Source organism: Pholcus phalangioides, unplaced genomic scaffold (genome assembly GCF_987345545.1).
Source record: "Pholcus phalangioides strain wild (caught in Gottingen) unplaced genomic scaffold, Ppha-v1.0 ptg000010l_1, whole genome shotgun sequence".
Classification (NCBI taxonomy): domain Eukaryota; kingdom Metazoa; phylum Arthropoda; class Arachnida; order Araneae; family Pholcidae; genus Pholcus; species Pholcus phalangioides.
Window position 1 is genome coordinate 31692194 of NW_028301603.1, and position 24468 is coordinate 31716661.

At 38.0% G+C, this 24468-nt stretch overlaps 1 protein-coding gene across 1 annotated transcript; it reads right to left on the minus strand.

The window, feature by feature from the left end:
• Positions 1-690: 690 nt before the first annotated feature.
• On the minus strand, positions 691-23880 carry LOC149081280 (BTB/POZ domain-containing protein 7). Its single transcript, XM_089238115.1, has 8 exons — positions 23505-23880; positions 13351-14570; positions 12989-13197; positions 10802-10877; positions 9790-10115; positions 8151-8334; positions 3778-4166; positions 691-1972 (listed from the first exon to the last, which is right to left on the minus strand). Exons 2-8 carry the CDS (start codon positions 14507-14509, stop codon positions 1832-1834), a joined length of 2484 nt encoding a protein of 827 aa, XP_089094241.1. The 5' UTR covers positions 14510-14570; positions 23505-23880; the 3' UTR covers positions 691-1831.
• Between the last annotated feature and the right edge of the window lie 588 nt (positions 23881-24468).

A 24468-nucleotide genomic window follows, 5' to 3' on the forward strand; every position in this document is an offset into this window, starting at 1 on the left:
TTTTTCCAGATTTTTCCAGCCCTTCATTTGGGGTTGTTTTTAGGAATCTTGTTTATTTTGCAAATACCACTTCAACTAATTATTCTATAATATTTGTTAGCGTTATTTACACATTCAGTGTGATAGCTTTTCGAGTTGAGATATCCATGATTTTTACAAGTTACAAAAAATTTGGGGAGGGGGCGACTACACTCACTGATAATTTTATCTACCAGATATTGCTTATCCAAAAGAAAAAGACAATAAGGAAAAGGAACCATGACTAATGAGAAGTCACAAAAATAAGGAGCTAGGAGATAGCAAGCAACGGATAAGAAAAATAGCATATGAGGATATTTCTCACCAGTCAGAACATGACATGCTGGGTAGCAAATGATTCACCTTCTAATTCTCCTGCATTTATTACAAACAATCAGTCATGTGTATGACCGGGTCATCCACTGACAAAAATAAACGAACTGGGCCATAGGCTTCAAAAAGTTGAGAATGACTGCGGGATAGCATTAGTGTGTTTGCGTCTTTTTTTAGGGGGGGGGGGCAAATTTTGATCAAGCTTCACAATAGATGGCAATTAATGAACGCCAGAACTTTGCCACTGGACTTATCCCGTTGCCGAGATCTCTTCCAGCCCAGCTTTGTGGCAGAGTCTGGAACAGACACACAATAGATGGCAGCGGTGATTTTTCTTTTGTCATAAGTATAATATATAAAAAATATTTTGACCTGACAGGACTGTTTGATTGGGGAGAAAAGTGACAGTGAAGCTTGAATAAAGTGACAGAATATCAGGGAACTCTGTCAGATTCCTTAGCCGGAACTATCAAAAGTTAGTAGTAATGAAAAGTCAATTAAAAAAGGGTAATAGTATAAAGAGGTTCTACTGGTATTAAGGTGGAAGATTTTTGAGCGTTCGGACCAAACAGTCCAAAACCCTCCAAGCATATCACAGGAAACAATTTTTTTTTCAATCTCTTTTGCTGCAAGAACTTTTTTTTCCAATCACAATGCTGCAAAGAAATGAGATTCACTACCATATGATTTTGGTGGTTTGGGGGGGGACTCACATGGGACATCCAAAAAAATATCATGCTCAAGCAGCAAAACAACTCTCATATAGAAGTCTGACCAAACCGTAAATCCAGCAGCCGCTGACGAGCCCGATTCTCTGTAATGAACAACAGAAATGAAATACAGCAAATAAAAAAACAAAAAACAACCAAATTGAAAGATTTCATGCAAATATTTCTTGCTACTAAAGAACTTTGTAACATTCAGGTATCAACAATTTGCTTTAGATTAGAAAGTTAATCAATTAGTTTTTCCACCCTCGTCTCGATCTGTACATTTCTATCCCCCCCCCCCCACACAAACGATTATTCAACAACGTCTTCAACAACATTCACATACTCTACAGGAAACCCCTTGTTATTACACACACACAAATTTTTGCATCTCATACAATTACATTCCTTAAATACAAGACAAGTATCTTAACATTTTCCAATCGTTAACAAAGAACATGCAATGGTAGTATAACACATATGCAAAAAAGAAGGAAACCCTCTAGACTCAACTGATAAATATGTAGATCACAATATAGCTGAGAAACTCCGCCAACGTCACAGTGTAATCCATTCCCCCATCTCCATTTCACACATTTCGAAGTAGAAATTTTTCCCCATAGAGCAAAATTTCCTCCATCTCTTCATGCACCCGGAAGAGAGGAGAAACTTGAAGGACATGGAAGACTGACGAGCAGTGAACGGCTACAGATTTTTATATTCTTCCTTTCTTTTTTAATTTGCACCATCGTTTCTCATTATTACCCATGTCAAAACATCCGCATTGAGAATCCACCACTGTCCGGACTGACATCAGACTCGCTCATTCGAATCTGTTCCAGAAGAGAAGTCGCCATAGCAATGTCTGGTATGATTTCGTTCAAGTGATCGCTGCAGCAACTTCTTGACATCTGTTCAAAAATAAAAATTATTTCATGAGCATTTACTATGAAATCAAGAACATTTCATTCAATATATAATATTGAATAATTTTTAATATATAGACTCGACCCTCAGGAATGTGAGCTCAAAACATAAATATCAACATATTCAAATGGAAAGATTGATAGCGTTTCCCCCACCCTTTTTATTATATCAATGACCTAGAGCATAGTCTCCCAAACTTTTTGTTCCATCGCCCCCTTCATCGGAAATTTTTTCCTCTCATCGCCCCTCAACTCCAGTAAACCCATAGGATCCTATGTTAAATCAGTAGGTTCTATCGCCCCCTGGGACAATTCCATCACCTACCAGGGGGCGATATTGTCCAATTTGGGAAACACTGATCTAGAGCATTCAAATTTGCACATTAAAAATGCTGCTGCAGAATTATGAAAGAGGACTTTTTCCTCTCAAGTAGTTAAATTCACATGTGTGAACAGTGGATTAAACGCAGGAAATTAAGGTGTAGCATTATTCCGATCTTTGCCAAATGTAACAATATTTATTTATTTATACAATAATGTTGGCCGAAGCCTATACATGAGAATGTGATAGATGGTGACAGAAGTAATGTTTTAAATTTTTCGCAAAATATAAAGGGCATGGGTGAACCAACGACAGTGGAGGAGAGCAAGATCCAGTTAGCTATGGTATGTAGAAAGAAAAACTAAATTTAAAGCAGCCGGTGGAAGCAGAGATAGGGATTATCTTATGTGGACGGTCAAGTCTTCTAGAGATATATGTTGGCTTGGAGATAATACCGGAAGTATCAAAATTTAGATGTCCATCGAGAATTTTAAAAAGCATGGTTAATTGAGAAAAAAGACAGAGTACTTAATATTTTAGTTAGGAAATAGACACAAAGGAGAACCAACTGTCGTGGATAAAGCAGGTGGATTTTCATTTTGTATTGATTTGAGCGTCTCGATATTGTTAATGTAAGGGTCCCAAATTTCTGAGGCACAGGAAAAGTATAGATTTGATAATAAAGGAGTCTAACATCGCGAGTAGAATGCGTAAGGTTGCGGCGAAGAAAGAAGAGTTTATGGGCACACATTTCTGGAAGGTACAATTGATGTGTTTATTCTACCACAGGTCTGCTGAAATGATGACACAGAGGTATTTATATTGAGAAACCTGGGTTATAATGGAGTTATTGATATAGTAAGAAAATTCGAGACGAAAGTTTACGTGAAACTCTCATGAGAACTGTTTTAATAATGTTGAGCACCATTGGGAGATGGAATTGATATTATGTTGAAGAAGTTCTTGATCTCACTTGGGATTTATGGTACGGTAGATTACCCAATTATCAGTGAAAAGTAGTAGTACAGTTGAGGGTTTGTGGGAGATCTTTAATATATATTAACAAAAGTGGGGAAATTACTGATCCCTGCAAGGTCGCAGAATTTAAGGTGGCCATTAAAGCATAATATGCCGATATCCGCACGGAAGTCTGGTTCTGGGTATAAAAATGCACAATTACTTTTGTTCTGTTCATAATCTGTCACATAATTGCCAATTGCGGCTGATCGATCTTGTGTGGAATTAATAAACATGCATGTTTTACCTTTGTCCTTCTGGTGGATATGCTGAAACTCTTCTGAAATAATGACAAACTGGTTTAACTCTAACCACAGCATATAGTGAGAACTTTGCAGCATTGTGAGAGCAGTGGATAGCGATCATGATTTGAAGAGAATATTTTTACCTTGACCTTAAAATTCAATCGGCAGAATGTTTGAGATTTTTCAGTTCACAAATGAAGCCTCACCTGATTTGGCAGTTGGACTGGATCGTCTCTGACCTCACCAAGTTCTAAACTTAGATGCCTCGAAGGCTTGTAGCTTCTTGGTAACCCGTAAGCATGACTAGATGATGATGATGACTGATCAGAGGCGTAGCGAGCCTGGTGGCCAGTACTTCCCATGGTTGATGTTCCAGGCACATGGTGTTCGGCACCGTACTCTTCCAGAAACTGATAAGTCGTTCGATGCAGAACTTCCATAACTTTGTCTGGAAGACCGAATTCCCGCACTACTCGCAGTTGCAAAAGCTTTGTAACATCACAGTGGTTTCGAACAACAGAATAAGCACGTCGGGCGCTCTGAGTCTGCCTCAGTTCTTTTTCACGCTTCTTCATTTTTCTTAGCATAGATTCATCTAAGCAATCGTGTAAATGATAAAGGAGAAATGAGCGTTAGGGAAGCCATTGATACATATAGGTAGGGTATACATTATTAACTCTTTATGAATGCATTTATGAATGACAGCAGGGTATGAAAAAATCACTATTTAAAAAAAAAAAAAAATCGGATTTTTACTTTAATTAACTGACTGGTTATTAATTAAAACAAATCTTGTTAATCATTAATAGTGTATATTTTCATATCACGTAACTGCTTCTTTCCCCTAATCGTTCAAATTTAATTAAGCATTAATGAATAAACTACAAGCAAAAAACATGAACACCAAAAATCTATGTTTGTATAGCATGAAAAGTTGTTGAGTTCAAATTAACTTCAAGGTGTTAACTCTGATGTTAAACTTCATGGTTTAACATTTTTCTTGTAGAGAAAAGTGCTTTTATTCATGAGAGCTCCCCTCCCCCTATTAAAGTGAATGCCTGGTGACAACTTAGTATCACACATATGGTGAGGGTATCACAAACTACTCGATGTACAACCAAAGGGCCCTTCAGCATCAACTAAATAAAATAAATTCTACTGACAAGATTGTTTCTTGCACAATTTGTTCATGTGCTTCAGACTGGCATGATGTTGCTTAATAGTTTAAATATTTTTATTCTTTCACAGATTTAATGAGTTTTGGTAAAAAAAAAAAGAGCAAACTCAAAATTTTAATTTGAAAAGTAAAGTCAAAAGCCCAATGATATTTATGTTGGGGGACAACATCTATTATTATTTTCAAAAATGCATAGAATTCAAGGCTTCATACAAAAATATATTCCTGTTTTTTAATCAGGGTAACCCTAGTGCCACATTGTAATGCATTGAAAATACTTAGTGCAGTTTAGCTAAGTGCCAAGTTCAACTCCCTGTATCTTCATGCAATTTTTTTCCATACACAAAATCTAAAAATAGAGCAGTTTTCTTTCTGCACTGTATCTAGGGATTAAGTTCAAGTCTATATTTACCCCAAAGATCTTCTATACTTCTTTTAATCACAAACTTAACTCCATATCAGCAACATGCATGCCATACTAGGCTACTTTTACTTCAATATCATTGAAGTTATGTAAAGAAAAAACTCAATTTAAATTTTGTGATTTATATTGGTGTACCCTGATCGACAGAAATATCCAGTGCTGCCTGGAAAAAGCGAAATGTCCTCATGACCTTGCAGTTACAACAATTACAATTAATGGTTTGAATGATGATTATGTAAGCAATAGGTATGAAAACACAAAATTGGGAAATAATCTATAATTTCCGAAAGAGTGAGTAAATTGGAAAGCCTTATCCTTTTGGTACTTGTAATCAGGTAGAGGTCCCCTTCCCCATGAACATCACTTTGCCTGAGGGCTCCATGATGCTGTCAAGTTTTACAGACATGGTTATAACAAGATTGGGGCAGGACAGGGGTATTGAAAGTTACATGTTGTGAATGGGAATCCTCAAGAGACAAGAAATTTCAAGGGGTAAGGGCTGTTTTCAAGTTTTCCTTTGGAGGACACACACTGGTGGATCTAAGGTCTTTTTTGGGAGGAGGAGTAAATCTTTCAGAGATGTTTTAAGGCTTTTGAAAAGCATTTAAAATTAACAGAAATGCATTCAAAAAATATATATAAAGGAATTATTTCTTCAATATATATTTAATTCTTTTACAAAAATATTTTAATTTTTTGTTATTTTTGGGGGCAAGGAGGCCCCCCCCATGCTCCTGTATACACTCTCTGGGGGGGGGGGGGTTAGAAGTCTTCTAAATAGGGACCAGTAACTTTGGCCCAGCTTACTTAATTTTGCTGAAAGAATGGGGGGGTTAGTGCTTTGCTTACTTTTGCTGACAGAGGAAGTGTCAAAATAGTGAAAATTCTGCTTACATAATACTTGAATGCCCCCCCCCCCCCCCAAGTATCAAACCCACTAGTTCCAGGCAGGGCACCAGACAAATCCTCGAGAAACTGCACTACTTCCCAGAAACACCTGAAAACATCTCTCAAAGTGATCCTTGCTTTTGGGAAGAGGTTTTATTCTCAAGAAGCTACTCCCCTTTCCTGCTGGAAATTAAAGAAACAGCATTCTTTTCTATAGTTCTGATATCCATGAGAAAAAAATTATACAAGAGATGTTGACATTTTTAAAGTATTGAGAATGCACACGTACACAGAACGGCAATCAAAAATAGGGTATACACTCAAAAGCAAGTAGCTGGGAATATGCAAAAGAGGTACTATAGGTTGCATGTGATCAAAATTAACATGATGTAAATAATGCTCTGGCAATAAAATGAGTGCTGTTCATGGGTATAGCCATTGTTTAATATGTTATAGGGGAGATGAAGGATTTAAGTGTGTTTGATTATAGGTAAATTGTCATGGCCAGACATATGAATCACTTCATCATAGAAGTCATGCAAGCACTGGGATTTTCATGCGCCACAATGTCAAGCATCAATCGAGTACACAGATTCTGGTAAATCACCACAGTGGTGGTTGGCTGAAATTGGTTTTCTGTGGTTCCCAACTTCGAGGCGCAAATGCAAGCCGATCTCCCCGTTAAAAAGTCTCACCACAGAGAGCAACAGTCCTACAAACAGTACAAACATTCAGTCACTACACATCACTCACTTCACTTCTGAGATATAGATGGCAGCACTGAAAAATCATACACAACACTAGATATGCACTCAGACTGTTAGGTACACGCACTTACACTTCTGGCACAACTCACTAGGTAGTAAATTGCCTATGGCAATAGACCTGAGTTGTGCTCGGTATGGAAAAAAAAAGATTCTGGTAAAAGAATCCCTGCCAAGGACAACAGCGTGTGGATGAGCAAGGTTGCCGTTGGCTAGATAACATTGTAGTAGCAGATAGACAAGCCATAATGCAAGAAATGACTTAGTGGTTCAACACTGGTGTACCAAAACATGCAAGCACGCCACACCATCAAGAACCATTTCCTCGCTATGCAATACAGAAGCCATTGTCCAACAAGAGTACCTCTGTGCTTACCCCCCCCCCCCCTCCCATGTAACAAGGTCATTGGTTAGCCTGGGCCCAGGAACATCACCACTGAACCCTAAAAACATGGAAAAAGGTTGCCCGGAGGGATGAGTCTAGATTCACATTGGTACATGCCAATGGCAAAGTACAAATATGGCTAAACCTCATGAGGTGATAGATCCTTCATGCCAGCAGGGTACCCCTCCAAGCCTATGGAGATGGTATTCTCATCTGGAAATTATGTTGACACAGAAATTGGACCTTCGACCATTGGTCTGTGTGACAGTCTCTCACAGAAAAACAACATCAGAAGACTCTTAAGTACCATGGGATTTCATTTGTGTGGCTGCAGCTTCAACCTTCAACATGACAATGCATCTTGCTATCTCTCCCACTATTTATCTGAACAGTTTCAGGAACACTCCATGGATGTTAACTTGATTTCCTGGTCAGATGGGTCACTAGACTTCAATCTAATCAAGTGCATTTGAAAAATAATTAACAGATGTTTGGGCTATGTGGATCCTCTTCCTAAAATCTTCATAAACTGTGGAAGACTTCGCAAGAGTCACGGATCTGTAGACACCTGAATGATTCAGGTGTCAAGTCGAGTACACGGCCAGACCAATCACTGCCGTCATCAGGACAAAAGGTAGAGGTGCATAATACCAGATAGGTATCTTTAATTCAATTGCCCTTGATTGTAAGTTAATACAATCGTGTTTACATTAGAATTTTTTACATCACAAAATTTATGAGAACGCTCAAATTTCCGTTAATATACTCGTCATTTGCAAGCTATTTTTCTTGACAACAAATATTTTTTCAATGGAACACAACTTTGTTTCACACACAAGTAATTACATTCAATGAATTTAAAAAAAAAAATTTAAGCTGAAAAAAGAAAACCATCACTGACAGCATTTATCATGAAAAGAAAAATGAAATGTAAGTCTTACCTAATATGACATCTTTCATGAAGTCCAGACTCGAAAGAGGGCACAGGTGACCTAATGGTAAGAGGCCCTCATTGAAAGACAAAGGTTTTTCCACCATGTACAAGGTATCCGGAATGTGGGATATATGCCAGACCTGTTGACGAACTATATCTGTATCTTGTCCCAATTGTTCTTCCAGCCATGCCTTGTTAAAGATTCGAGTATTAAAAAACATTATGCGTTGAAATAATGAAATAATACTACAAAATATGGATTGTAATTCTTAAAATAAAAAATAAATTTTAAAACTTTTGCTTTGAAGAAAATTGAACAGGTTCCCCTCTAATGTGCACTCAATAATGGAAATAATTTTTTTTACTAATAAAGAGCAATCGGATCAATATATTCATGATCGATCCTATTCTTGATCAAGATATTGGTACTTTGAGAACTTTTCTCTCTTCAATGCTTAATTGTGCAAGTAGTCAGAAATTAACACTTCAGTAGCTTCTAGCATGCAAGGAAACGATTTTCTCCCCTCCTGTATCACAAATCAACAAAAAGAGATACAAAAGCACCCTACTCTTATAGTCATCAACTATTCCCGATGGGAGAAGCTTACAAGAACAAAACAGACAAAGGACAAGCATGGCCAGGCTCTGTCGCTTACACAATAAAAGCTTATTGCCCCAGTGAGTGTGGTCATGAAAAGGAAAATTTTGAATTACATGGGGGAGGGGGAGAATTTGGGGTCCAAAAGAACCCGAAGTCAGTCATGTATGTGTATTCAGAAACAATTTTGAAAAGCATGTGCAAAGCAGGAATGAGTAAAATATCAGGTTGCACAAAGAGTTCAGCTTTCCCCCCTCCCTCCTATTTTAGTCTGCCAGAGGACCCTTTGACAATATTCATTGACATTCACAAGGTTCAAAGTAACAACGTGTACAATTATAAATATAAATACACAAGTTCAAGACTGTACAATAAAATAAAGTGCGGACCTTCAGGCTTGTGGCCTAAAATACCTCTAGAGTCATGTTCAATCAGATACAATTTCAACAAGCAAGTGTACGGTTAGACAAGTAAGTAAAAACACAGGCTGTGCATGGGAGATCACCTAGAGGGCACTTACAAAATATGCATTTAAATACCAGATTCAAAGTAACCTGTATATGCATAAATATACAGGGTGATTCAGAAAAGCATCATCAAACTAAAAGGGAAATTCAGGCAAACTGTAACAATCTAAAATCACATAGGAATGTAGGTGCGCAAACACCATCCACAGCTACTACCAAGAGTTGTGTCACTTTGACTGCATGCTCGCTACTACTACTTAACCATACATGCACCTCATACACATTCCTCTGCGCTGCGGAATTTCTAATGAATTGGTGCATATTGGAATGTGTGTTCTGAGTGTATGCATAGTCCGAACGCATTTATGTTGTCCAAATTATGACTTCATGCTTGCTGAGTTTGGGAATGCTTCAAAAGTTTGCAAAGCAACAACTCCCTATAGCGGCTCTGGATGGCGTTTGTGCACTTATGTTCCAATGTGATTTTGGACTATTGTATGCCTGACTTGCCCTTTCAGTTTGGCGATGTTTTTTTAAATTACCCTGTACGCACACTTAGACAACAAAGACAAAGAACTAACTTTCGCTTCTTCCACATAAGGTGTGAACAAACGAGGCTTTTGGTAGAGTGCATGGTTCCCCCTTCCTCGTATCCATGCCTTTGGTTTCATGTTGGAGTTATGTCCCACGATTAGATCATCTCCAAGCATGTAAGATGGAGGAGTGCTGATCAGCCCTCTCCGAACGGATGAAACTAGAACTTCGCTGTCTGGCGGTAAGACATGGTTGATACGAACACAGCTCAGCAAGTCAGACAACAGATCCCTGAGTTCGACGTCACTGAGATCCCGTCGTCGCAGGCCTCGCCTACTCACACTGTGTGCTGTATGGCTCACTAGATTAGGTTCTGTAATTTCAAAGAAAGAAAATTTGAAAAAAATCTACGAATGAGATAATTATTATTTTTTTTATGGTTAATGGGAAAAGATGTATATTTTAAACATTTATTTATTATCTTCAAAGTCATTTAAATTATTCTTTGATTTGCTATGTCAGAGGGGAATCATTTTTCAATGCCGTTTACTGTAACAAATGTATCCGTAAATATAAATTTTGAATAAGTTTATATTTACATACTGAATAATAACTTTTTCAAAAACAGTGAAATCTCCCATAGAATAAAGTATGTGTAAGTCGTTAAACAGCCTCATTAGGCTGGGAAACGAAGTTTTTTGTGCTCTGTTTAAAAGAAAAGCAAAACCTCCCAAGTTAAGTTGTCTACCAGTTATTGCAACGAAAAATGAGGTGGTCAACTTAGAGATTTCACTGCAGGGATTATCAAATTAAAAAAATGATATTAAATGAGGATTCGTCTAACCTAGTTTATACTGTACCAGAATACAGTCAAACCACTTTTTGTCAGTAATAAGTAACTCATAATGAAATTACTTTTTTGTCAGTAAACATTAAATTTGTTGATACGAAATATTGGTGATTCGTCAACTTAATCTTAATGAAGTTCAAATGCACAAGGAACTCAATAAAATACCAGTTATTAGAAGACATTAAGAAAAAAATTTTTAATTCAATTACCTCGTTCTTCCACTCTTTTGAAAAGTTGATGTTCGCCCCACTTCAGAACTGCCTGCAGAACCTCCAATTCTCCAGCCTATAAAAACAAAGAAGATCCATTGCTTATTTAAATCAGAAAACTTTCCTGCCTATCTTTACGTTCTACAAATGAAACCATGATCTTTCCTTCTGTTTTTCCCCCACCACAGCACTTAAAAAAACTTCAGCAGACACTCGCTAAACCAGCACATATCAGATCAGGGTATGCTGGATTTCTAGAAGTTCATTGAAAAAGCCTATTTAAATTATATAAACTTCTGCTCACCAGGGTTTAAGCTACGGTCGTATTTCGCAAAAAAATGCAAAAGAAAATCTTAGAATGCAAAAGAAGTGGTAACCACTTTTGCAAAAATACATACAGGAGGTACGGAACAAGTAGACATCCAACCATCAATCATTACATTAGCATTGTAGCATTTTAATAAAGCTTTTCTCCCCATTTCCGCTTTTTGCAAAAGGAATTTTTTATCTAGCTTAAACCCCAGCTGCTCACATACATGCTTCCTTCTCAAATGCTCGGATCTGCCTAAAAACGCTGGACTAGTGCATGGCCAGATTATCGAGAGTCTACAGTAGTTTAGTTAGAATATTCATGCACAAAATGGAAAAAGAGTTTCTTCTCAGACGCAGTAAAACTTGGTTAGTTCAAATTCAGTTTATTTTAATTTTGAATAATTTGAACTTTTAAGAACTCTCAAGTTTTCTATCTAATTTATTAAAATTTCTTGTTTAATTCAAAATTGTTTGGATAATTCAAAGTTTGGGGGGGGGGGGGAAATCATGATTTTTCTACGACCAAACTTAGTTTAGAAAAATTCTTCAAGCAGCCAGACTTTGCTTTTCTTGATCAAGTTATTAAACAACTTTTTAAAGACTACTAAAAAAGTGAAAATTCTGTTTTTCTCTACTTTTTTGATAATTTATTGTCTATTTTAACGTTGTTCATCTGGAGTGCATCGAGACTGTGTACCACTTGATACCTACTATGTTCTTCAACCTACGGATCAAGATCTACCATTCACAATCTGAATCTTTTATCATCATTAAGATTATGGGAAGTATTAGAAAATATCAATTGTAATTTTTATGTTAATGAAAATATATTTTCTTGATAGCATAAGAATGGTAAGCAAAATTTGGGAAAAAGTTTTATATCGGATGATCATGAACTGTTTCCATATATCAGGCTTTGAACATGGTCAAGAAATCCTGCAGCGATGCTGATTCTACAACAGTAGAATAACGTAGCAGCTAAGATCAATTCTTATAATTTAAATTATTAAAAATTTAGGAAGCAGTTTCTTAACTGATGACAGCATTTTAAATAATTGATAATTATCATCCCATGTGAATGTTGATGATTAAGTCACAATTTGTAGTCATTTCACAGATCTAAGATAGATTAATTGGATAATTCAAACTTTTCTCCCGTGACTTTTGACTTTGAATTGACTGAGTTCAACTGCTTAGTAGATCTTACTTTTTAGGCTTTAAGGTAAATAGGAAGCATTAGCACCTTATACATACATTTGCTTGAGCATATTATATTGAGGAGATTACGGTAATTGTCATTATATGCATGGTTCAGCAAAACGTACTGACAGACAATTGCGAATCCAGGTGGGGCAACAGCTCATCCCAAAAGTTGAATAATTTAGAAGAAATTTTTCTTTCCCATAAAATATAGGATGATCCAATGAACCTGCACAATAAGTTGTGCTCCTCCAATACATCGCCATGGATCTGCCTGCCTCCCCCATTTGTAGCTAAACCTGCCTCAGCTTCATTCACAGCTGAAGATGTCTGCTTTTGCTAAGATGCCTGTCTCCATTCCATTTGCAGCTGAAGATTTTTGTCTTCGCTCTGTTCAAATCTGAAGACGTCTGCCTTGACTTCCTTCACAGCTGAAAATTCGCCCCACTCAAGCATGGATCCAGAGGGTCAGTTCAATAGGAATGATCGCTTCTTTCAGGAGCTAAATAGTATACAAAAATTTGTATATCCCGTAAAATACAATTCAATGAACTTACACAATTCTCCCTACCCAACACATTGTCCTGTATCTACGCCTGCTGACGTCACCAATGGCACTCCATCATTAAAAGAACATTAATATGGTTAAACTATCCACACAGAATTTCTCCTCACCTGTAAGAAGTCGGATTTTATTATGTCTATCAGATGATTTTTCTCCAGTTGAAACAGAACTGGCGATGAAGCCACTGCCATGAACTCTTCTCGAATAAAGTGAATAGTTTGACGATAAACCCACTGAGATCCGTGAGGCTGACTGCTCCACCGTAAAACAGGAAGTAGGGTGTCTAGGCTAAGCGACTCGACTATGAAATCTTCACAACCTAAAGAAAAAGAAGGTAAGTTTCAAGTAACGAAGTAAATTTCAGACACATGCAAGGTAATTCACAAACTTAAGAATCAAAATGAGATATAACCATTTCAATCGAAAATGGTAAATGTATATCTAGCAGATTATTAGGTTCCATAGAACTTACTCTGAACAAGGGCATCCATTTCAATGAAACGAGCTACTTCAAAAAGTTGCATAGCTTCCTCAACAGTTGTCTGGGGTATGTGAACATCAGTCAAACTTCCCTTTTTAGAGCCCTCTGGAAGCACTGCCCCGAACTCCAGAGCATCCTGGTACACTGCTCTGAGCAAAATGCATGCATAGCGACGAGGTATGATACTGTCGTCTAACAAAATGCGGGTTCTATGAGTCTCCTGCAGTTCGGCGGAACGTCGTTGCTGCCTATGAATGACATTGCGGAAAAAGGGTGATCGAGCCGATAAAATGGCCCTGTGGCACCAGAATTCATTTGTACCATGACAGATTTTACAAGGCTTGCCTTCTGCCTCCGTTAAAATGTGATCACAGATATACGCAGCCTGGCCACGCACCACTGAGTGGCCAGACTCACCGGGCGAGGTGAAACTTAAGGAGATATCACTGTATATCCCAGTTTCGAGCAAGTACTTCAAATCCTGCTCCAGAGGATTTGGAATACCAAACTGTTCACTCAGTTGGTACAGGATATCGTAGTTTCCACCATAGCTCTCAGAGACAGAGAGTTCTCCGGTGTACAAGTATCGCAGCAGTTCGTTGAACATGGATATGCTAACGCCAGCAATGTCTATGTCTACTGCAACCTCCGTACAAATTGAGGAGAGGCTGTTGAGCATTTCGCGAAAGAAAGGACACCTCGCTGCCAAAATGGCACGATGAACGGCAAACACAGTTCCTTGATAGATGAGATTTATGTCCGAACAGTATTTGTTCTCGAACAGAAACCCGAGGTCCTGCTTGCAGGAACTCGCCTGAGGCCTTGCAAGGTCGGCTTGTAAGGTGATCTCCTTCAGAGCTGCGGTCGATTCGTACTCCTCCACCAATGCCATGACATCCCTCGGACTCCAGTCCGCAATGAACTCTCTGAATACCTGAGCATGGTCGAACCCCTTGCTCGTTCTCCGCCTGCGGGCAAACCGTTTGCGAAGAGTGGACAATGATCCGACTTTCCTCTTTTTCTCCTTGCCATACTGATCGATATTGCTAGAGGAAAAGCTCGTGCAAACACTTTGGGCTTGAAGCGAAGATGCCATGGGTTCTGGCTGCGGCTTGCTGCAAGATGCCGGTGATGAGGCACTGGCACCCATCTCACTCAACTTAGGAACTAACTGTTCCACCTATCTTCATTCCTTCAAATCTTCTTCCCAACTGAAAATAAAGTAAGAAAAAAAATCAATTTAATTTTTTACAGATTACAAAACAAAAGTCGCTATATAAATATTATTTTCATCTCACCTCTGCAGCAACTTTATTTAGTGGAACTATGTCGCAATTAACAACTTACAATATCTATAGTCCATTTGTGGTTAAGTTCGAAGTGAAGGGAAAGGTAGAGAATATAGTTCCCACACGTCAGAAGTTGAGGTGAAGCACACATTCAGAAATTTTTAGTTTAATCTATTATTATGGTAAAAATACTAAATAAAATTAGCAGATTGAAGATGAAACTAATTAGAAAAAAATATATTGGTTACCATTATCGATGAACCGAACCATAGCTACTGCTTCTGGGTTTTGGCATTGTATCCTTGAAATTTTCCTTGCCGATATAGTCATATTTTGTGTTAAAATAATTATTTTAATTATTATTATAACCTTGTTTATTTTTTAAATTAAAAAATATATATATATATATATGATGCAGTTTATATTGTTTCAGTTGTTGATAGATCTAAAAGAACATCCTTTATGCAGGGTGTTCTGTTAATGGATTGACAAACTCAGAGGGCTGTTAGTAGACGTCAAGAGAAACAAATTGCAATGGAACATGGTGTCGCAAACCATGTTCAGAGGGTGAAAATCATGGAAAATGCATGCATATAACGCAGAGTTTATATATCAAAGGATTGGATGAGCTGGCTTTTGGCCTCAATCTCATTTCTCTAGATCTCAATCCATGTGACTTTTTCCCAATGGGATCACCTTATTCACTCATTTATGCGATGCCTGTGGACACACCAAAGGATACCATAGCGCGGATTGCCGCTGCTGCAGCAGACATCAAAAGCATACCTGGTATCTTCGAGTGCGTCCGGAAATCATTTTTACATCATTGTAGACTGTGCAATGACGTCAGCGGCCATCACTTCCAACAATTCTTGTAATAATTAATCAAATTAATCTTTTTGTAGTTATTATTGTACTTTTTATTGTTCCCAGCGTGACGTCAAACCTTGCATGCATTTTTCACGATTTTCACCTTCTTAATGTAGTTTGCGACACAATGTTCCATTGCAATTTTTGTTCCTCTTGATGTCTACTAACAACCCTCTGAGTTTGTCGGTCCATTAACAGAACACCCTATATATATGTTATTTTACAGAACCATGGCTTCAATGAATTCAGATATTCCCTCATTAATTATATAAAGCTTTTCTTTTGACATACCACATACACCTTATGTATAAGCAAAGTTTTTGTTTAGAAAAATGTTCATATATTAGGAGAGTCGACTGACACACAGGTCAGCTTTTGAGAAAAAAATACGGCCAGAGTTTCATTAACACCCCCCCCCCCCTCATAGCAAAGTGCACTAGTTCTAGTCTGCAAAGGGGGTTCAACAAACCCCTCGAAAACAAAGCCATGTTTCAGCATCGTGGGAGGGCCTCTGACCTAAGAATACACTGAGACCCCTCCCCACAAATAGGACACAATTTATGGTAACTACTATGCAAGGTCGTCATCTAAGGCCCCTCATTCACCAACAGGCTCACAGACAATGCCCAGGGAGGTGAGCCCCTGCATTTAGACGGTCTTGTGTCAAAAAGGGGGTTTCCAAATAATATCAATTCACACAGAACGATAATTAACAAAGCAACAATTTGTGACCCGCGAGCGGTAGCCAACTCTTATATTTGGCTAACAGACCAAACATTTTGTACAACCATGCTCTTGTCCATGTTGTAGCCATTGATACAATATAAAACATTTTAATGCTGTCTCATAAAGTGAAGAATGTAAATGGGAAGAGGAAAAACATTTTGATCATTTTTCATTCAAAATTTCATACCTTACAAAGGTGCATTTTTTTTCTTTCAAAATGTGTCTAATTTTTTAGGATCAGCTCATACATGGGTTTCCAATTTCTATCGTTTTGGTGATCTTCAAGTTGGGAGGTCAGCTTATACACGAGCATGTACGGTAATGTGTCTGCCTAATGAGATGTCTATTTTGCCGATAAGTGATAAGATACAGTACCACCAATTGAGTCAAAGACCCATTTTAAGAATTTTCAGCTAAGCTTTGGTTTCAGATTTATATTTTGTTCTTTCATTCTTACATACGATGCCTCGTCATGGCCAGAGGTCCGTCACAAAACCATTATCTATATTCAACTATTTTTCTATATTTTACTCACAGAATTTTTCAAAGAATAAAAAACAGATTGTTCTATTTTTCTGTGTTCAGAAATTTGACTGCAATCATCAATAGCAATCAGAAGCAGCGCACCATTTAGTGAAATAGTTGAATTCAAGTGAAACAAACATCTCAACTTCACAGCCATCTTCTAGTACGGAAGTTTTTCAGTCATCCCCGTATCAATCACGACAGACATCAGCAGCATAGTATTGAAGCTCACTGTGCAGGAGCGTCGAAGAGAACAGTTTATGGTAATGTAGAAAATCAATGTAGAAGACCACTGTAATTCACCATTTAGAACAAATATGCGACAGAAGTTTCAACTGTGTGAAGGAAAATATTGCATTCCTCTTCATTGACGTTTGAAATGTTTTTCTGAAAGCAGGGTTGGTAAAAAGACCAGTTTTTTTTAAAAAACCGAAAACCAGCGGTTTTTTTTTGGTTTGAACCAGGTTTTTTTTTGGTTTGAACCAGGTTTTTTTTTGTTTAAACCAATTTTTTTGATTTAAATAGCATTAACATTAAAAACCAATAAAATTTCTAAAAAAATCATTCTAACTTGTAATAATTAATTAAATGGTCATGATGTGGATGCGCTTGCAATTCTCCTTTATTAAACCAAACCAAACGTGCCCCCCCCCCCCCCGTTAATATTCATGAGGAACTTCTAACATACAGGAATACGCTGAAGCTTTCAATTCACCAAAGTTTGCAATTCGACCACTGTCCATAACATTTTGAGGTACCTCCCACAGACAGAAGTTGAAAGGGTTAAGGTCAAATGAACTGATGGCCGGCCAGGTGTCGTGCAATCCTGTTATTGTCAAAATAGGTCTTCAGCAGCTGCTTTGCTGGTATTGCAATGTGCATCTTGATAGAAATTGTTCTATCCACACACACTGATGCTGTGGAAGTGCTGAAATGATGTGGTTGCACAAAATAGATTATACTGCTGGCCAAGTACAGCATCATCTACTTACATATTTTGCACTACTTGCATTTTTTTTTCTTTTGCGAAAGAAACTTCCGTTGCTTCAGGAGTATCCATGCAAATTTTCAAGTCATTCTGACCAGTACTTATTATATAGTTTTGGAATCAAAACTTTAATTATAATCACCCTGTACATAGCTGATTATTTTTCGTAAATCTGTTACTACTATACAGTAGAACCTTGATTAATTGGGCTTAATGGTGAAAGTATATAAAAAAATATTGAATATAAATACTGGATGATATACAGTGTGAGATGTGCTACTTCTTATGGAAAAGAAAATGAAAATGTCTGTGAGGTAACATAACTACACTACTACACCGCACACCAACTCCGGTCATATATCTCCATGGGGCAATTTCCAACCAGTGGAGTTCGGTGGGAAATGAAGGCTCCATCCGTCGGTGGTTGCCCTAGGCTCGGTAGGTAAAGAACTTGCTTCGAATGTTCTATGCCCGGATTCGAACCCATGGACCTTGATGGTAACCTTCATAGTGGAAGACGAGCATCTTTATCACTGCGCCACTCGGGCACACTACTAGTACACTGGTCTTTGTCCTTTAGGGACAGCTGGTGTCTTTATTGGATTATAAGACCACCTACCCTTAGCATTATGGTGTCACTACTGTTGCTACTTCTTTGTGAAGGAAAAAAGCAAAGCAAAAGAAACCCTGTGAGATAATGCACCACTACATTTACATGTGATGCAATCCTTATTAATGAATTTGCTAAAGATAGAGCATCAGAATTTAGCCAAAGGTTAGAAAATGTGATAAGAAAGAGACTGATGATTTTGGCTTCGGTATATAACTTCAAATAATTAAGATACTTCACATGAAAAAAATATGTATATATATTCAGGACAATTTTACGAGACCTTTTGGAAAAACCACTTATATCATCTAAAGATATATCATCTGAATGTACCCCAAGAATATAAAATGTGGTAAGAATGAAAAATTTTGGCTAGTAATGAACCAATATGATATTTTTCAAGGAAAAAAATTATATTTAGGCCTCTTTTATTTGATTTTTTAAAAAAAACCACTTGGTTAAAACCAAACAACCCTGTCTGAAAGTAAGTATCTCCCCAGAACTGATAATTTATTTATTTATTATATATTTTTCAATCGTTTTACAATGTAGTGTAGTATCTCCATTTTAACCAGTGTGATGGTCGTGTGGTCATAGTGACAGACTCCCATCGCAAGGATCCAGGGTCAAACCCCACCATTGCTGCAGTGGTGGTCGGCTGAAGTTGGTTTTCTGCAGTTTCCAACTTTGAGAGCCGATCTCCCCGTTAAAAAGTCTCGCCACAGAGAGTAACAGGTCCCCCAAAGCAGAATGTGCCAAAATCTGTGACATACGTCACAGAAAAATTAGCGCTGCTGCAGAACAATTTGGAAGAATTTTAAGAAAAAGTGCAAAAAAAACATTATTACATGTATGGGGATTTTTACCGCAGAACATTCCCAGTCAGCTGAGGGCTCGTCGTAGAACAGTGCTAAACATTCTGCTTTGGGGAACAGGTCTACAACAGTATGCTATTCAATCATTACACTCCATGCATAGTTAGAAAAATTGATGGCAGATGGCAATACTACACATAACAAAACATTACATCGAAACAAACTTCATGGAAGGCTCACTACATGCACACATTCAATATGTATGTACCAATTCATTATAAGTTCTGCGGAAGAATATGGACGAGGTTCATGTCTGGTTTAGTAGTAGTAGGATTTTCCTTTTAAATTGATGGCAAATGGCACCACTACACATAACAAGCATTACACAGCAACAAACTTTACATCATGTATTTAGTAGTAGTAGTATTTCAGTTTTGTTCATTTCCAACATAACATTGCAGCATAATTGTGATTTCAAACAAGGTATTTTAATCTATTTTCTGAAAGTATCGACAATGTTTTTCTCTTTTTTTCAAATAAAACACCCAAACTTGGTTCATGGTGAGTAGGGGGGCTTCTGAGATTAAAATAAAAAATTATCACTGAAATTATTGTTATGGTTTATGGTGTGGGGGCTTCTATATACTTATGAGATTAGTCGTACAAATCCACATATACGATATGGCTAAAAATCCATTTTGTAGCTGCATCACTGGTTTCAGAGACCATCTCAACATCAGCAGATTAAGCTGGGACCAGGGTTCCCCGACTTTTAATCAACTGTCACAATTTGGCTAATCAGATGGAAAAAGTTGTAGCCAAATAAGAGAGAACCTTAGCAAAATTGAAGCGTCATGAAATCCGGATTCCAAACCAATTTATATCAAGTTCAAGATGGAAAAATAAATCAAAATGCAAATCAAGTACAGATAAAAATTGTCAATTCAATGCTTTTGATTTTATATGCGAATGAAATCAATGACATTGTCTCCTCAGTTTTGTCCCCCACCTTCCTCTGGAACCCTATTGAAAGTCACTGAACACTTCGAGATTGTCCAACAAAAATTTCACTTCAGATTTTTGCACATGAACCAATTTTTGATTTGACCATCAAGAATCCGAATGGACACTTTTTTATTATTAAAAAACGCGTCCATTCGGCTTTTCAGGTAAACTTCGTAAATCAGGCGCAGCCATCCTACTCAGTACAGATCTGACTAGAGCCAGACGGAAATAATTCCCGAATTGAGAGCCAGGTTCGAGCGATGGTGCCAACCCTCCTAATGTCTGTCGTGTGGTTTTTGCTATAGATACCGATCTATATAGCCTTCGACCTCAGGGGCTTAGTACCAGGGTTTAAGCTACAGTCGCATTTTTTGCAAAATGCGAAAGAAAATCGTAGAATGCGAAAGTAGTAGCCGCTTTTGCAAAAATGCATACAGGAGGTACGAAACAAGTAGACATCTAACCATCAATCATTACATTAGCATTGTAGCATTTTGCTAAAGCTTTCCCCCCATTTTCGCTTTTTTGCAAAAGGAATTTTTTATCCAGCTTAAACCCTGCTTAGTACTACGCAGCGGCAGCACCAAGCTAAAGCCTACATGCAAGGGCAAAATACCCAACAGTAGGGTAAAACTAACTTCTCTTACGACAGTTAACCTTACAGATATGGTGATCAAGTTTGACATTACATGATACCCTATGTAGCTTTGAAAGTTTTCTTTTGTTTCTACTTGTGGCCATCTTATAGTTGTTAAGATAGTGTCAAACATCTGGTACAGGGGCGTAGCCAGAAATTTCGTTCGGGGGGGACCACTTTCATTTCGGGGGGGGGGGGGACCAAAGTGACAGAACAATAGATTTGGCCATCTTTTTCCCTTTTTTCGGTCATTTTCTCACATTTTGGGGGGGGGGACCAGACCCCCGGCTACGCCCTTGATCTGGTACTAATTTCTTAGAACTAGTGCTATTCAATAAAAATGGTCGTTAAATAGCCAGAGACAGTGCAGTCAGAATAAATGTCAAAGCTTAATAATGCCAAACAGCGAGGAAAGATTTCTTCTGCGGAAAGACACGCATACCTCTGAGGGTGTTTGAAAATTAACTCGTGTCATAGCTGGAAATTGCTAATGAGGACTTGATAAATCAAAAAGGATGGTTCTCAGTTGTTTACTTGCTATTGTATACACCCTAAGTACAAAACTTTCCTGCTTGTGGGTTATATTTCTCCAAGGATCACTCCTATGGGCTGCAAGCTGAATTAGGGAGGGTCAAATATGTCATAATAATCGTACTTCTTTTGGTTGGTGCGCACATAGGCCTTTTCTACATAATTACCTTTAATTCAGGATGAATTAAATGGCTGATAACTTTTTAATGAAGCAGTCAAGATTCGGGTGACAAGCACAGAGTTCTTTGTTTCTTTATGAAAACTTCAAAGCCACAGGAATGGCCAGAGAATTCTGAATATTCCTTGCAAATATGAAAATACTAGTTTCATTAGAATATTTTTCTCTTTGACATTATCAGGAATTAATGTGTTCGAAAGGTGGTGATCAGTGAGATCTGATAGATTGGATTTGAGTGTTTCCCCCACATTTTTCTCATCTAAATCATAAAATCCAGATTCAGATGTGGCCCGGGGACCTCATAAAAATGGTATTCAATTCAAATTTTCGAGAGTAAGCATGTTGATTGGTAGGCAGCCATTTCTAGCCGGGCCCATAACGCTCTTAAGACAGCTCTGCCTACGAAATTATTCAACAGTTATTCTTGTTCCTTGGGCAGCGATCGTGCGCAAGGGAACCCCTACCTAGCAGGAAGTGTCAACAATTAAGAGTTTCGATGATAGATGGTCTTGGATTATCATATATCATAGTACTGTTATCATCATATCAGAGCAGGCCTCAGATTGAGACAGTTTTAAATAGGATTATAAATGGTACATTAACCTACTTTTTTATAATTTGCATATCAATAAGCGGGTAATTGAGCACACTAATCGGCTTTTGGATGTCTGACACTGTTTACACTTCTTATCATTTAGTTCCCACAGACACGAAATTCAAAAGAATAAGAAACAATTTTTTAAATAAAAACCACGCTAATAAGAAGCAAGCCTTTCAAAAATGACACACTCATACCAACCACAAATAAAATTAAATTTCAAGCACACAGCAGCGGCATCCAACCGCAAATCATCCCGAAGGTATGAGTTGACCATATCAGTGCTACTGGATTTTTTTTCTCAAACTGAAAGCACTTCAGATCTATTACCATGGGCAATTTACTACCAAGTTGTGAAAGTGTGTGTACCTAACAGTCTGACCGCATAATTTGTCAGTGCTGCCATCTATATCTCAATTTATTGATGAATGGTCGAATATTTGTTCAACTGTAGGCTTGTTGCTCGCAGTGAGGTGCCTTTTTTTAACAAGAAGATATGGGGGGGGGGGGGAATTCAAACTTAATATTTCTAGAGATATTACGGGGGTGGTGGCAAATATTTATGGGGGGGGTCCAGATATAAAAGTTACTGTATTTTACCAGATACTATAGCAAACAGCATTTCTTGCCCCTCAAAGTCGTGCACGGGAGAGCCACTACATAGCTAAAAGTGCTGCATATTAATTTACTTGCTCTGAATCATAGCCATGGCATCCACAAGGGTGGGACTGGTAGGGCTCTAGCCGCTGCAGCAAAGGATACACAACTATCTTTTTTTTTTAATTACTATATAAATTCAGTATAGAAGGGGCCTCCCCATGAACAAAAAACTGGCTAGGGAGCCTTGCTCTAGGATGTGCGAGACCATGATCATAGCACCAGTTTCTTAGACCAGGGCGGCCCCCCCCCCATCCCCCTAATATTATAATTTTGCAATATGTTCTATTTTTAAATAAAACAAAGAAAACAGCGTTTTCTACTGTTTTTACGGATAATCCGAGTTTACAGTAATAAACGAGTTTGAGGTGATAATCCGGGCATCGAGACTATGCTTTAAATAGGATTTTAAAAGATTACGATTACATCACTTTCTAATCAGCATATTAATAGGCACATTAATCATCTTTCGTAACGTCACACACTGTTTACACTTCTCGTTGTTTACAGTTCCCACGGACACGAAATTTAAAAAAAAAGGAGTCGGAAACAATCCGCTAAGGAGAAAAACTCACCGATAGTAAGCAAGCAAGTCTTTGGAAAAATTCCCACACACTCATAGCAACTACGAATAGAATAAAATTTCCTCGCATAGCAGTGGGGAATCCCACCACCAATGAAGCTACGATTGACCATATCAGTGCTGGTGGACTTACCTGTGAAATACGCATGCATAGAATTCAAATTAACGTCCAGCATCGACGACATTGCTATGAATTTTATTTGAGCAAGATCTTCAAAGGGGGGCGAGGGAGTAATTGTGTGTTTATTTTTTATTTTTCAAGGATGAACTAGCCACATATGATAAGGCGTAGCCCGCCATGGCCTAATATTCGGTCCCATCTCATTATCCACAGATTTTAAAACGAGGCTCTTTGTGGGATTTCATCGGGGAAAAATAAATAAAACTGCGGGAGATGCCCGAGAGGATGACCCGATTCTTGATTTCACAAAAAGACAACACACACTGACACACACACACACACTCTCAACCTAAACATCCGCCATGATTGACGTGACATCTACAGCTGCCACACTCGAAAGAAAACACACGGATAAAATAAATAATAAAAATAAATAAAACACCACATCCGTAGCTACTTCATGCTCGCAGCGCAGACGAGCGATTTTGTCCAATCAAAAATCAGCTTTTATTTTGCGTGGCTAAAATTGTCAATAAGACAGTTTTTTTTATTGAAGATGTCTGATGAGAGGCATGTCCACAAGGAAGTGAATAAAGATTCATCGTGCATCTGTGACCATATATGACTTGTACTTCCCGGGATATTCTGTATTCTCATTTAATTTTGGTTCACAGGAGATGGACACAGCCTGCGGTTAGGAACGATTCTCATCATTTTTCGTTTTTCCAAACTATAATTTTACTATTGAAGGGACCCCCATAACGTCCGAGAAGCTCGTTTTGATCATTTTTCTCGCACCATGGTCATTTTCTGCACACGAAGGCTAATTAGACCGCGACCTACAATTTATTGCCGATTCCGAACGGCAGGCTTGTTTTTTATACTCATCGAGAGGTTGGTGCGCTAACCCCTCGATAGGGGACTCCCTGCAGTAGCAATTTTTTGTTGAGGTCAAGTCGTCTTTTTTTTGTACCCG